Source organism: Oenanthe melanoleuca, chromosome 1, assembly GCF_029582105.1.
Source record: "Oenanthe melanoleuca isolate GR-GAL-2019-014 chromosome 1, OMel1.0, whole genome shotgun sequence".
Lineage (NCBI taxonomy): Eukaryota > Metazoa > Chordata > Aves > Passeriformes > Muscicapidae > Oenanthe > Oenanthe melanoleuca.
Genome location: NC_079333.1, coordinates 25,255,143 through 25,269,163, shown reverse-complemented (window position 1 = coordinate 25,269,163; position 14,021 = coordinate 25,255,143). Strand labels below are relative to the sequence as shown.

General features: G+C 44.2%; 1 protein-coding gene across 9 annotated transcripts in view; it reads right to left on the bottom strand.

The window, feature by feature from the left end:
- Nucleotides 1-14,021, bottom strand: part of STXBP5L (syntaxin binding protein 5L) — a 198,906-nt gene continuing 184,885 nt past the window's right edge. For all 9 annotated transcript variants that reach the window (XM_056494582.1, XM_056494599.1, XM_056494630.1 and 6 more), the window contains 6 exons: nt 10,306-10,545; nt 9,075-9,435; nt 7,965-8,130; nt 6,105-6,216; nt 5,507-5,727; nt 1-4,492 (listed from right to left, as the gene is read on the bottom strand). In XM_056494582.1, the coding sequence (XP_056350557.1) occupies nt 4,451-4,492; nt 5,507-5,727; nt 6,105-6,216; nt 7,965-8,130; nt 9,075-9,435; nt 10,306-10,545 (1,142 nt within the window). In that variant the 3' untranslated portion in view covers nt 1-4,450. The remainder of the gene's footprint in view (nt 4,493-5,506; nt 5,728-6,104; nt 6,217-7,964; nt 8,131-9,074; nt 9,436-10,305; nt 10,546-14,021) is intronic.

Genomic DNA, 14,021 nt, shown 5'->3' with positions numbered 1-14,021 from the left:
ATTAATGGGGGCTTGAAACAGCCTCACATTAAGATGCCTTAGCTTTGTGATACTGATTTAGGATACCTATGGAAATTAGACATGGTTAGCGCAGGAGTGTGTGGTTCACCCCAGATCAGCCTTTGTTCTGAGACACAGGTTAACAAACTCGTTAACAACCTACACACATACTCAGCCCGCATTTCCTTGACACTTGAATCTGAATATTTGTTGCTATTTAAAAAAGTACAATGTTTGATTTGTTGATTTGGTCACAAAACAAAACACATGAATGGAAACACTCATTTACGTGACTTTGCTTATACACCTAAGAGGAAGGGTTGACTACGAATGGCCACACGCATTCCTTCAGGAGAGAGAGAGTGTGCTCTTATGAGACCCTTCCAAGACAACAAAACATTCAAGACTGAAATATGCTGTGCTTGAATTCACCTTTGGGCTATGGGAAAAGATGGATGGGGCAGGGCCCAGGCTATTTGAGAGGCATAATTAACAAAAAAACTGGGGCTTTGCCAGAGCTACAACACACAGTTTATATGTGAAGGAGGTGTGTGGTTGGATGCAGTGTTTTCTATTGAGTAAAAAAAAAAAAGTTTCTATGCCCACCTGCATTATTATGCACGCACTGTGGTGTAAAAGGGATTCTGGAAAAGCACTATAAACTGTTTTAGAGGAGTGTTTATGTGATAATTTTATACCATACATGTAGTAAATAGAGTATTTTTGTGTACCAATCCTGGTACTGTGAGAATGAAATGACTAATTGATGTAGATAGTTGAACTGTAGAACTGTAAAAAAACTTAAACCCCCTCCCCCCCCAGGTAATTATAGAAAACAAAACTTGTTTCTCAAAATTTCAATTCCCATGTCTTTTAATTCAAGATTTGCAACTGAAGTTAAAGCTCTAGGAATAGATTTGATTTTTTTATTAATAAATAAAGTAGCTTGTACTTCATTGAAGACTTAATCAACTCTGCAGATTTATAAATAATCTAATTTAATGCATTTTCTCTGTCTGTCTACAGCATGATTACAAACATCTGGTCAAACCCAAAGGTGTGTGTGCTGTTGGAAGTTCTGTGTAACTGGTTTTGGATGTGATTGTGACAGAGCTCCTAGCGAGAAGAACGTGAGAGAACTAAGTATCTAAATGAACAAACAGCATTTTACACTGAACTAGTATTTCCAGCCAATCTGGCCTGGTGTAGCTGAGGATTACAAGGCTGAAGATAAGTCTAAGCTTGGGATTTTGCTTGAGGTGGTGCTGTCTGAGTGGGAAAGGTGAAAGCACAGAAAGATTTCAACATTCACTGACATAATATCCTTGATTTTCCTTGAGCCAGTCACAGTCCTACAGTCTTTCTCAGAGCCAGGATGTTGTTCTTCTTGCTGGGAATGCTGCAGCTTCATGCCTGTCACAGCCTTGAGCAGTGTTCAGGGCAAGCCTTGGGAAAATCCCACACTCCCCCTCATTTCACAATAAATCACCCAGGCAAGAGTTTTTCCTCCCTTATTGAACTTTTAAAGTTTTTTTTTTTTCCACATACATGGTAAATCTTGATAGAAAGCATTTAACAGTGTGCACTAACAAACTTATACAACATATACATTACATATATATATATATTATATATATAGAATGTTCTATATACAAACATATACAATTTTTAGATCTCTACAGACTACAAGAAAATTGATAATTATAGTCACAAGTAGTGAACGTAACAGAAATAGTAATTGGTAACTGTCTGGAAATATGTAAAATATGTAAGAGTGGAAAGCTGTGACCTGATCGGGAGTACTAGAGAAAAGTTACTTAAAAGTTTAGTATTAAAATTTGTAAGTTTGAGGTCTGCTAAATTCTCATTTCTCTTTTACATAAAAATGCAAATGGAAATCTACTGCCAGTTGGTTTGTTTTTTTCACCATGGTGTTAAACTAGAGACTGCTGGCAGCCAGAGCCAGTTGGGCTTTGTGTGAGAGACTTGTTGAGGACACTTTTCTTTCTGGTTGAGCTGCAGTGATCAGCAGTTAGAAATTGCTCTTAAATTTTCTTCAAAGATCCCATGATTCCAATCAGCCTGTGGGACTGCTTCTGACTGCCACACTCCAGGGCAGAAAGGAAAATAAGCTGGCTGCTGGCCAGTTTGAATGCTGCCCCAAATGATTTTGTTGCCCAGAGACCAGTGGGTTTGGATTCTAGGCCAGAGCACAGGCCGGATGAATACAGGTTTAAACTGAAGATCAAATTGCTGTCATGTTCTTCCTTATTTCTCATTCTTGATGCCTGGTTAGAGCAGTGCTTCCTCACAAGCACAAGAGGTTATTTCTGTGACCCAGACCCTGGAAGGAATTCCCCCAACCCAGTTCCTATTGGCATCAGAGTGGCAAGTTTGGCATAGCCTTACACACACAGAGAAATCCTCTTGGGTCATGGACAACTCCAATTCCTTAGCTGTCAGCAGAAACCCAGGCATTGCTCAGGCTTTGACCCTTTCCTTCTCCAAGTTTCTACAGTTCTGACAACATAGAACAGTTTATCCTGTGCTAGAGGAATTTCTGGAGTCACATTCTCAGTTGAGCTAGAACTGTCAGGGCCATCATTTTGATTTGGCCTACAGCAAAATGTAAAAATCCTGTAAATCATGAAATTTTGTTCTGCTACAATGGGAATTTAAAACTTGACACCTCAGATCTCTTCCAACCCTTTAACTTGTGTAGTGGGCCAACTGTGAGGCCAGACTTGTGGATGGTACAACTTCCTGGGCTGTATTTTATTGTAGGTAAAGGAAGGAAATGGAAAACATCTTTGAGAGGGATCATCTGAACACTGTGATGATACAAACACCAGTGAAGTTAAGGTCTAGGTGGGAGTGGGATGATGCCTGTCTGCATCAGTGTCCATCAGGATTCCTTTAAAGGACAGAAGATGTTAACACTTCTTTAATAGTAAAATTTTAAAGGCTGTTTTCCCAACTTCTCCTCACTTTATTTTTTCTAATTTGAAACTATGTCCAGACACATGAAAAGAAGCCTTCAGTGCCTTGTTTCCAAGCCAATCTTGGAAAAATTTCTAACCTAAGAGTTGACCTGTGTGGCAGTGAGTCTTGTAGGATAGGGTGGAGCATTCCAGCAGGATAGGCAATAAATCCAGTATACTGTTCTCTTCTGTGGCTGCAGGTTGCAGAGTTTTCTGCAGCATTCACTGCAAAAATCAAACAAGCCACTTTGAAGCAGAAGCAAATTACTTTTAGTGTGAGCAGAGTTTAAATTGCCACTCACCCATGGTGTCACTTTATCTGTGTTCTATATCTATGTTAGTAATGGTTTTCCATGCTCCTCCCTGGCCCAGTGTGTAATGTTCCTGCCCTCATCTCTCTCTCACACATGCTTTGGGGGGTTTTCTATGCAGGTCCCCTCTCATAATTTCAGCTGAGTGCTTAAGCTGCTCTGCAGGCTGCTAAGCAGCCTCTGTGAGCTGTGCTTGATGGGACTGTGGTTTCCCATCTTGCCGTTCCTAACTTGAAGAAATGCTTTCCAAAGCTGGATTGCTATTCCTGCTACTGGGAAATAAGGCAACCAAGTGATTCAGACTTCATGGGAATGAAAAGTGCCATGGCCCCCCTTCAAGGACAACAGATGAATCTAGAGCACATTTTAAAAAGTATAGATTAGGATGATGTGTCATGTGCTCTGAATTGCAAATAAACCATCTATATACATCTTAATGACCTTTTTAGACAGTGCCTGTCCAAAATTGTTAAATTTTGGGGATAGAATTTTAAATTTATTTACTTTTCTGGTAGGAGTTTAAAAGCACAGGTTTGGAGCAAGGCTTTTCAAGAGAAATAAATAGCAGATAATAAAATGCAGCTCAACTAATTTTTATGTGGAGAACAGTAGCAAACATGCTTGAAATGTACTGGCTTTTTATAATGTCACTTTTAAAAAATAAAGATTTTTTTGTCATTTAAAGTGTTTTCTCTTTTTTCTTTTTTTTCTCAGAATAGAAATAAATCCCATTTTTCTTCGGTCACAACATCACAACATGCTTCCTTTTTTTTTTTTTTTTTTTTTTTTTAGGCAGTTAGTCATGCAAACTTGTATTAAGTGCATTACATTAGAGTTTGTACAGCATATTATTAACCAGATGTACTGCCCACAGTTCATACCTACAGCTTCTGAAAACTACATGCCACAGTGATGGTTGAGTTCCTTTTGAGAAAAAATTGGCCATTCCATGAGTCAGCTGTTGGAAAGACCCTCATGATTCCAGCTTCTGTTCCACAGTGTAAAATTTCTCCTTGATGTCCACTGTGATGAATAGTAACAGGAAAACACTTTCTAGGAGATAAAACTGTCTCTGGCCAGTGGCTGATAGATTTGGGAATAAAGGTTGCTTCTCTGAAAAGTGTTCTCAATGAAGCCACAAGCAGCTTCTTTGAAAGTCTAAAACTGGTACCACTTTTTGTCCTTGTATTTGAGCATCACCTATAGAGATGGGGAAAAAACCAAACAAATGGCACTCAAACACTGCATATGAGAGACCACACATGACCTAGGCCCATTAACTGTCAAACTTCAGAATTAATAAATGCAAAACAATGCAATACTTCACTAACAATGTCAGCAGGTCTTAACTCCACTGAGATCTCATATTTAATTTCATTTAAAAAGCATTACCTGCTATTGCTTTTTTAAGAAGATTTTTCCGGAGGAGCTTTAACTACTTTTCTTCTTCAAAAATTAAAGGAACTTGCTTTCTATAGGAATAAAAAAGACACTTATCTATGGAGCATAGGAGATATGCCTTGACTATATAAACTTCTTGCATTTCAGGGCACATCATTTCTGCCTCATACTTACAAAAGCTAATAAAAATGTAAAGGTCTTGTCCAGAGATGTGATGCACATTAAATGAAAAATGTGCATTTTGGGAAGTATGCCTTGATGTTTTATCTTCAAGAAAAATCACTTTAGTTTTCCCAGTCTTAACAGCATGGGATGAAAAACTTTCCATTTCCAGCTCCAAGCACAAAAGCTATTCCTATTCCTGGCAATTCTGATTCTATATAACAGTACCACAGGGCTGTACTAGTAATGTTCTCCTCTTCCCAGTAAGATCTGTAAAGGTTCCTATACACTCATCCACCTACCTGTTTTCTGCCCTACTGCATGGATGTGCTGCATTAAGTGGCTTAAAAAAACAAATCACAATGAATTAGTGAGAAAGGCAAGATGAAAGTGCCACGTTCTAAATTCAGAGGCTAAAAATGGATGCTCATTTCTGGAAACGTGAAAGGAAGGGGTGTGCAATGGCAGTTTATTTTTGGCATTCTGATAGTTTGGGAGCAGGAACAATGCTGTGCCAATTGACATGAGCACACCTCCAACACCGGACTTGGTGAAGGGAGTGAAGGGCACTTAGCTTTCCTACAGGGAAGAAAGGCTGGGTAGCAGGGTTGGCAGTTCCCAGTTCCAGAGTGTGGCTGCCAGGGCTCCTACCTCATGTGCATGTTTGGAAAATGCCTCTGCACTGGCCATCATGCTGGCAGTCCTTTCATCCAGCTCGCCCAGCTTCTGTCCCCTCTCGTCTAGGGCAATGCGTGCACGAGTCAGGTCCCCAATGACCCCACCTGCAGCTCCTCTCACACCTTCAATCCCACCGGATCCTGGGATGTGCTGGGCAAGGCTGCGAGAGGCTTTTCCTGCTGTGGCCTCGCCAACTGCAAAGGAGAAATGGATAGACAGAGAGACAGGGATGAGCTCCTGGCCCAGCTCTGTCAGTGCTCCTCAATCTTGAGTTGCAGCCTTGCAGCAGTGACATCATTTGAGGGGCAAGTGGCACATGTGGCAGGCTTTGCTCTGCCACCATCACATCTGCATTGCAATCATGTGTTCCCCCACTCAGCTGATCCAAAGTATCTGCCAAGGTGAAGGAGTTATGGAATGGCAGACAAGGATCCTCCCCTTCCTCTACTAGGTCAACTTTCTCTTTTCAATCATTTAAATCTTGTGTAGCGCTCCATTCCTAGATTACAAGGGCAGAGGATCTTTAGAACTAATTTCTGCCCAAAAAAAACCCAAACAATAAATCACTCACATAGCTCCTCTCTGTCAAAAGCTTGTCCGCTTCCTCCAAAAAGTCCTTTGAGAAAGCCTCTGTTTTGGGCTTCTGGTGTTTCCACAGGAGTAAACAAATCTCCAAGCATGTCCTAGTAAAGCAGAAAAAGTCCATGTAAAAGCTTAGTGAGGTGAAAGTGGTTCTAGGTGTTTTCTTGATTATCATTAACAAGCCACATGCACTGAATCTAATCAATTAGTTTTAAAAGAGTCTGTTGTGTCAACAGCATGGTGTAGGTATATATATTTGTGTATTCTGACAAATGCTTGGGCTAACTAGGCTCACTCATACTTTCAAAGAGACTTGGTTTGTCACTGCCCAGTCCCATATTTTTTACCAGAGAAACAAAATTGCAGTTAATACAGAAAGAAAATACCAGTGATAAGGCCACATTTTGCTCAGAAAGAGCAGAGGTGACACTACAATTGAATAAACAATTTGTTGTATATTATTATGTATTTTGATTTAGTGATTGCCCAGCCAGGCTGGGCAGTCACTCTGCTTTCTTTTTATAGCACACCTGAGTTCAGCGCTTGCCAGGAATTCAGAGTTTGGTGGTTTGTTGTTTAGTTGATTTTTTTCTTTTTAAACAAAATTCATTACCTTCCTACAACCTTCCCCTAACCCATTAGTGTGCCATCAGCAATGATAAATAAGCACATCTGCTGAAGGCACTGTTCTGGTGCCACATCTTGGAGCAGCCACTCCAAACAAATGTCAGGCTCAGATTTATTTGCAGCAGTATCAGGAAAAGCTGGATCTCTGGAAAAAAAAAATGATGGGAAAAGTGCAGTCCTATTAGTGTTTGAAACCCTGTGTGTACTGGGAGCAGTTCCTGCCCTGTTACTCAGCTCTGTGTTCACTCAGCCAAGCCACTGCAGGCAAATCCAGTTGCTGTGCTGCACATAGTACTCACTCCTGGGGGCTGAGTGCAAGGACAGCACTGTGACTCACAGCCACTGCTTCTCTGCACAGTCACCTGCTCTGGGGAGAAAAATTACTGCAGCCCTTGGAGCCTAAGTGCTCTCATGCAGCCCAGCTTTGTTTTCCCAGGTAGCAGGTGCTACTGGGTCATCTGCTTTCTGTATACACATCATGACCACGCAAACCTTTTTTTGTGTAAAAGCCAAGACAAAAGCAGCCATAGTCCAGCAGTACAGAGAACCAAGGGCTGTGTTTCCCTTTGCTTGGTAGTTGTGTGATGCTCATAAAAAAAAAAAATCTAGCTTGTAACAGCCTCTTGCTGTAGGTCCATAGTCTAAGATGCATCAGCCAGAACATTTTATTATTATAAAATTGGCTCCTTGCAAAATAATCTCCTCTCTGGTGCACCAAAGCTAGTGTGCAATGCTCGCTTCTCAAAGTGCCTTTTCAGACTTGAGACAGACAGTGCTGTGATGTGAGTTGAGAAGCTCAGCACGTGTTATTCCCTAGGGCATAATGAGTGCTGGCAGGACCACTTCTTTTATACTTCCATTCTGGTTCACTGCTAATTATATAACCCAGAACTTATTCCCCTTCTTTCTTTTTTTTTCCTTCCTTTTATTATTCATGTTTCTCCCTGTAACCTCTCACAATTCCTTCTCTTCAGTAAATGTCATTTTCATTTTCATTGTAAAATAACCAAACCAAACCAGCCCATCTCTACTATTGTAAAGACTTTTTGCCTAAGTGCAGGTGACATTGGATGAAAAAGCCCAAAGAACAACAGAGCTGCTGACCTCTTTGTGTTGCAGATAAGGACCTGTAGCACTGTCCTTATCAGGGCAAATTTATCCCTGATGAGTGAGGCCACCATCCCTCCCACACACAGGCACCAGAGTGAGGTGTGAGCCCTACCTGCAGGTTGTCACACATCTCCTGGCTGTATGTCAGGCGCTGGATCTCTGTGGGAGAGCTCAGGTACAAAGCCTGCCCTTCATTAGTGAAACAGAAGGTCCGTGCTATCCTCATGTCTGTGACTGGCAAATAGTTAATGTCCAGCAGCGGGCGAAGGCTGGGCAAGCTGAGGAGAAGCAGATTCCCAGATTAGTCCAGCTGCCATACATGGTACATCTGCTCTGTGCCAGCATTTTAAACCAACACTTCACTTTATGCTCTTCATAACTGCAACAGTTAAAGTACAGCTCTAAGCTGAAAAATTCTGTCATAAAAATGCTGTATTCCCATTGTATTTTGTTTGCTGGCAAGAAGAAGTTTCAGCGGCCTTGTCTCCATGGCCCTAAGGCTACTGCTACTGTCTGGATATGGGATGTGCATGTGGCATGGTATGGCTTGTGCCACATGGCTGGGTTGTTTGCAGGGCAAGGCCTGCAGGGTCATCTATAGAAAAAGGGCTTCCACCCTGTGGACAAAGGTTCCAGCATTGCCTTTGCTGTCTTCCAGCTTCTCGCGTTTTGCTGTTTTGGACAGTACTTTCCCAAATTTAAATGGTCTGGCCAGGGAAACAGGGTGCAGCAAGGTGAAGGTACAACTACAGGGCTACTGCACAGTCAGCCCCTTGGGGGAGCAGACAAGGAAGGGAAATCCAGTGCTCTGAACAGAAAATCTTCAGAACTGCCAAGAGTGGGACTTGGTATTTCACAAAGGATAAACAGAATCCTTTCTATGGCTGAGTTATATACTTCTCTCTACCTGACCCACCATAACTGAGCAAAATTATCGGGGCTTTCTTTTATCATAGTTAAAAATCACCAGCCATCAACTGTCATGGGTAGGGAATTACTAGAAAAGAGTAAGAGCTTGCTTTACTGTGCATCTGCCTATCTTAACTCCCAATGTGGAGACAGCCCTAGGATCAGGTATGGCTGCATCAAGGCAGGGAATTAAATACACCCACCAAGGAGTTAATGCAGAGCATCAGGCACTCTGCAACAAACACAAGTGGAATATGACAGCCCTGTGCCACCTTTCTGCTTAGTTTTGCCACAAGATTAGTTAGATAAGTACCTCAGTGTCATGATGTGCCCATTAGCACAAAAGCACGCCAGACAGATGCTGTTACAGAGGGTGACCACATCTGCTCTCAATAAAAAAGACGTTTCGGTGATGTTGTGGACATAAAGACATGTTTGGGAAGGCAATGAGAAGATTTTGGCTTGTTTTTCTGAACAAATGACTGCAAATTGATGATCACCCATATCCTGGGAGGAGGAAGGGGAATGCATGACTAGTTTCCTTTTCCTTGTTTTGTCACCGTCATCAGCACCGTGGGGATCCCTCCATACTTCATAGGGCCGATGTGTCAGTGTCCCCATGCAGTCCAAGCACGCGAAGGTCAGCACAGCTCCCTTCAGTGTCAGGACGGTGCCTGCAGAACAGAATTTCCTCTCACTGGCACTGGCACCATAATCAGACTGGCTGTCAGCACAGCACAGCTGACATCCAGCTTTTGTAAGCACAGCACACACATTAATCCAGACAAGGTGACAAGGAGTGCTTGCTCAGCTCTTTTTGGCCACAAGAGAAGGTGAACAAACAGCCTGCCAATACTGGAAAGGTCTCAGGCAGCTGATATCTATAATGATGAATATAATACATGCTGTTGTTTATCTCTACATTACACTAGTAGAATATTTATTCCCCAATAGTAAAATTGCTCTAAGTCTGGTGACCTTCCAGCATTGGTTTTCTAAATAAAATGGGGGTGGGAAATCTGTGTTTCTGTGCATTCTCCATTTTTTTTGTCCATTTTTAAGCACATGCTGCCTCTCCTCAGACCTGACCTCTCAGCCCTCTGTTCTCTCTGCTACACCGTCACTGACTCAGCCAAGGATCTCTCCTGGTGCAGCAACCTGCCAACATTTTTTTTTCTTTCCTGAGCTCCCTTCTGCTTCTCTGCAGCTTTCTGATACTAAGACAGCCAAATTGTTTGCAGAATCCCAGACAGAATTGTAAACAGGACTGTAATTTCACAATTTGAAGGAAATCTGCTAATTTCCATGTCCTCACAAGACACATGTTACACAAGGCAATCTTTGGCACTAACACAACCAAAGCATCTCAGTCCATGAAGTTGTTGGTCCCTCATGAGCATCTTTACCTGTGTGCCTTCCACTCATTGAGTGACTGCTTCTTGAGTTTTTGAGACATTTCTGCCCCAAAGGCCATACAAAATCATGCAGTTATTGCCTCATTGTACCAAAACAGATAAAAAACAGGAAAAGAGCTGCACTCTCACCACTTGGTGACACCATGACTGGATCTGACTGCCGTAAATCGTCACTAGCCGGCAGATTAAGGGATAGGATTATGACCATTCCTAGGCCTGTTCCGACCCAGAGACAGGAGGAAACAGCAGAGTCGTTCTTCCGGGCAAAGGACTCCATGAAGTACAAAGCTGTGATTGCCTCCTTTGAGTCCCTGTCGATACTGGACACACTGGAGCTTCGGGAACGGCTGAAGGAGTTTTCCCTATTTTCTGCATAAATAAATACAAGCAAACAGGCATAAATTGGTGTTCCGTGAACAGGCACAAACCTGCAGCAAATACAAACTTCCTTCAGAGTATAGAAAATAAAGTTTTCTGAACTGGAGCAAACATTCTGACCCTAACATGATATAAGCTTGTTGCAAGTGTATAATTAAATGTGGAAAATGCTGTCAGACGTCATCAGTTAGATCTGCATTAGAAATAGCTGCCTGTTATGGAGATTAGCACGGACTAATTAGAATTTACAACAGCCTTAGCTCAAAGGACTTGTTCTAAATGGCGCAAAATAATTTTAGACCCATATGCTACCAATGCATTTAGAATTAATCCATGTATCTCACTGCTACAGGACATGAAGGGAGATGCCATTATCAGCTTCAGAGCACGTGTGCCCTGCTCTGTTCTTGTTGCCATCACTAGGATGTTGTTGTGGGTTGAGTGTTTTTCTATTACTGTGTCAATTTAAAGAATTTTTCCCATTATCATGCCAATGGAGCTGGCCAGGGTACACCCAGGACCTTTGACGACTCTAGACAGAAGGGGTGGGTGGGAGCTGGGCTTCAGGAGGGGCTCTCGTGCTTCAGGAGGGACTCTCGTGCTTCAGGAGGGACTCGTGTTTCCAGGAAGCTCAGAGGAGGATTCCCCGTCTGGAGCCGAACGCAGGAGAGCCAGACCCTCTGCGATCACCTGCCCTGCATCTGCCCCGTTCCAGCCTCCTGCCTCTGCGGACACAGCTGAGCACCAGAACCCAAACGGTGAGCGAGGAGCTGCCCGCCTCCAGCCGCTCCCACCCGAGACCAGTGTGGCCGCTGCCACCTCCTCCTGCCTCCGCTCCCGCCGAGAGAGAGTGTGCCCACAGCTAAAGAAAGGACTGGAACCGAGTTATCTGTTCTGTTTTGTTGGTAATTTTAACAACTGCTGTTGTTTCTGCTTGTACGGTTAGATACATTAATAAAAGAGCTGTTATTCCTACCCCCTTATCTCTGCCTCAGAGTCCTTGATTCAAACAATTATAATACTCGGGGGGAGTGGAATTAAAGTCTCTATTTCAAAGGAAAACTTCTGCCTTTATCGGCAGACACCTGTCCTTCAAACCAGGACAGATTTTGGCACCCAACGTGGGGCTCGAGGGCACTGAGTGGAGAGTTAAGACAGGAGTAACAGCTCTCTTAAGTGGCAACATGCTGTCCGGTTTCATCTGGTTTGGGCTCCATGTGGCCACAGATATCTCTCTCCCATTTGCAAGCCCTTATTTGAATAGGGGCCCCCTCACCAAAGTTACTGTAGCTATTATCCGATTAGTTTGGTGGATTGATTATGTCAGGAATTCATGGTTTTTTAATTTCCTGTGGGAAGTGACCACATGGATCCAGAGCTATCGTACCCTAACTGCATGGTTCTGGGGTTAATTCAATAATGGTACTTACTGTGAGGTAATGAATGCAAGGGAAATTTTCTCCCAACCCATCACCCAGTTTTTTGAGGCTACCCCACCAGTTCTCAAGGATTTCAGATCTGCTTTAATTGCTAGTGTTATTATACAGTGGCTGGTGTTGCTGATAGGCCTGTTCTACTTAGAATTCAGAAACAAGGGAATATTGGCTTGGATAACAACCCTGATACCTACCCAGGGAATAAAGGTGCAGCCCCAGAAACCTGCCCCTGCCCCAGGGACTAGGAATGTTGCCCCAGAACCTGCCCCTGCCCCAGGGACTAGGGATGTTGCCCCAGAGTCTGCCCCTGCCCCAGGGACTAGGGATGTTGTCCCAGAGTCTGCCCCTGCCCCAGGGACCAGGGATGTTGCCCCAGAACATGACCCTGCCCAAGGGACTAGGGATGTTGCCCCAGAGTCTGCCCCTGCCCAAGGGACTAGGGTGTTGCCCCAGAACATGACCCTGCTCCAGGGGATAGGGATGCTGCCCCAGAGCCTAGCCCTGCTCCAGGGGCTAGGGATGCTGCCCCACAGCCCACCACAGAAATGAACCACCCAGAGTGGGTGGGGGCCCTAGTGAAGGATATAGGCCAGATGTTGGAGGAGCAAAGCCAGATGTTGAAGGAGCACAGCCAGATGGTGAAGGAGCACTTTTCTCCAGCTGGTGAGAAACCCTCCCCCTGCCCTAAAGAGGGAGAGTCAGATGGTGCTGCAGTGGAACCCGTAGATGTTGTATCTGTCCAGGTTCCAGCTGAACCACAGGGGCAGCCACAGCCAGCAGCAGTTGCCTCTGTGGAAACTAGAAAATCTAAGATTAAAATGAAGCACCTAGATAATGGGGACCAGCCAGGAGGGTCCTCACAACCAGCAAGGGAGCCAGAGGTTGAGATTGTCACCTAGTCCCTCTCATATGACAGTCTCCGTAACCTGTGTAAAGACATTGCACGGCGAGGCCGTGAGCCTTTTACAACTTGGTTACTCCGGGTCTGGGACCTTACGGGAACAGGTGTGCAACTGGATGGAACTGAGGCCAGGAATTTAGGATCCTTGGCCCAGGGCTCAGGTGTGGACCAGATATTCGTAAGGGAGCAAGGCCTCCTTTCCCTCTGGGACTGGCTTTTAATGAGTGTGAGAGAGAGGTTTGTCCACAAAGAGAGAATGCAGGAGCACTACTGTAGAATGCGCTGGAAGACCCTTGAGGAAGGGATCCAGCAGCTGAGAGAAGTGGCAGTATTAGAGGTACTCTTTGGGAGGGATGGACAGCATGACAATGACCCTGACAAGGTCAGGTGCACAGGGCAGATGCTGTGGAATTTGGCAACCCTGGGGCCATCTCAATATACCACCTTCTTTGCAATGATCAGTGCTGATAACCACCAAGAGACAGTGGGTTCTGTTGCCAACAAACTCAGAAATTTTGAGAGTATGATGAATGGCCCAATGCAGGCCAATGTCTCTGCCGTGGCCAGGGACCTCCAAGAGGTCCAAGATAGGATGAGGGATATGAGGGAGGAGATGAGGGAGGAGATGAGGGAGGAGATAAGGAAGATCAGTGCAGCACCAGTGCGAGTCACAGGCCCCAAATCTAGAACCCAACACCCCCCAGCTAGAGAGAGGGTACACCCCACGAGCTGACCTGTGGTTCTTCCTGCAAGACCATGGGGAAGACATGGGAAAATGGGATGGGAAACCCACTTCTGTCCTGGCAGCATGGGTGTGTCAGCTCAGGGAGGGAAATGCTAACCTAGAGAATGGCGCTAAAATGAAGGTAGCCTCAACCTCCCATGGTAAATGTGCAGGGTATTACAGAAGGGAGGATGATCTGTCAGATCCCCTGGAAGGAACCTCCACTATGTATGCCCAGGAAAGAAATAATAACCAGGGCTAGAGGGGCCCTGCCTCTAGCCAGGGAGAGGCATGGGATAATAGAGTCTATTGGATAGTGTGGATTCGATGGCCTGGCACGTCAAAGCCACAAAAACATAGAGTTTTAGTTGATACTGGTTCACAATGCACCCTGATACCATCAGAA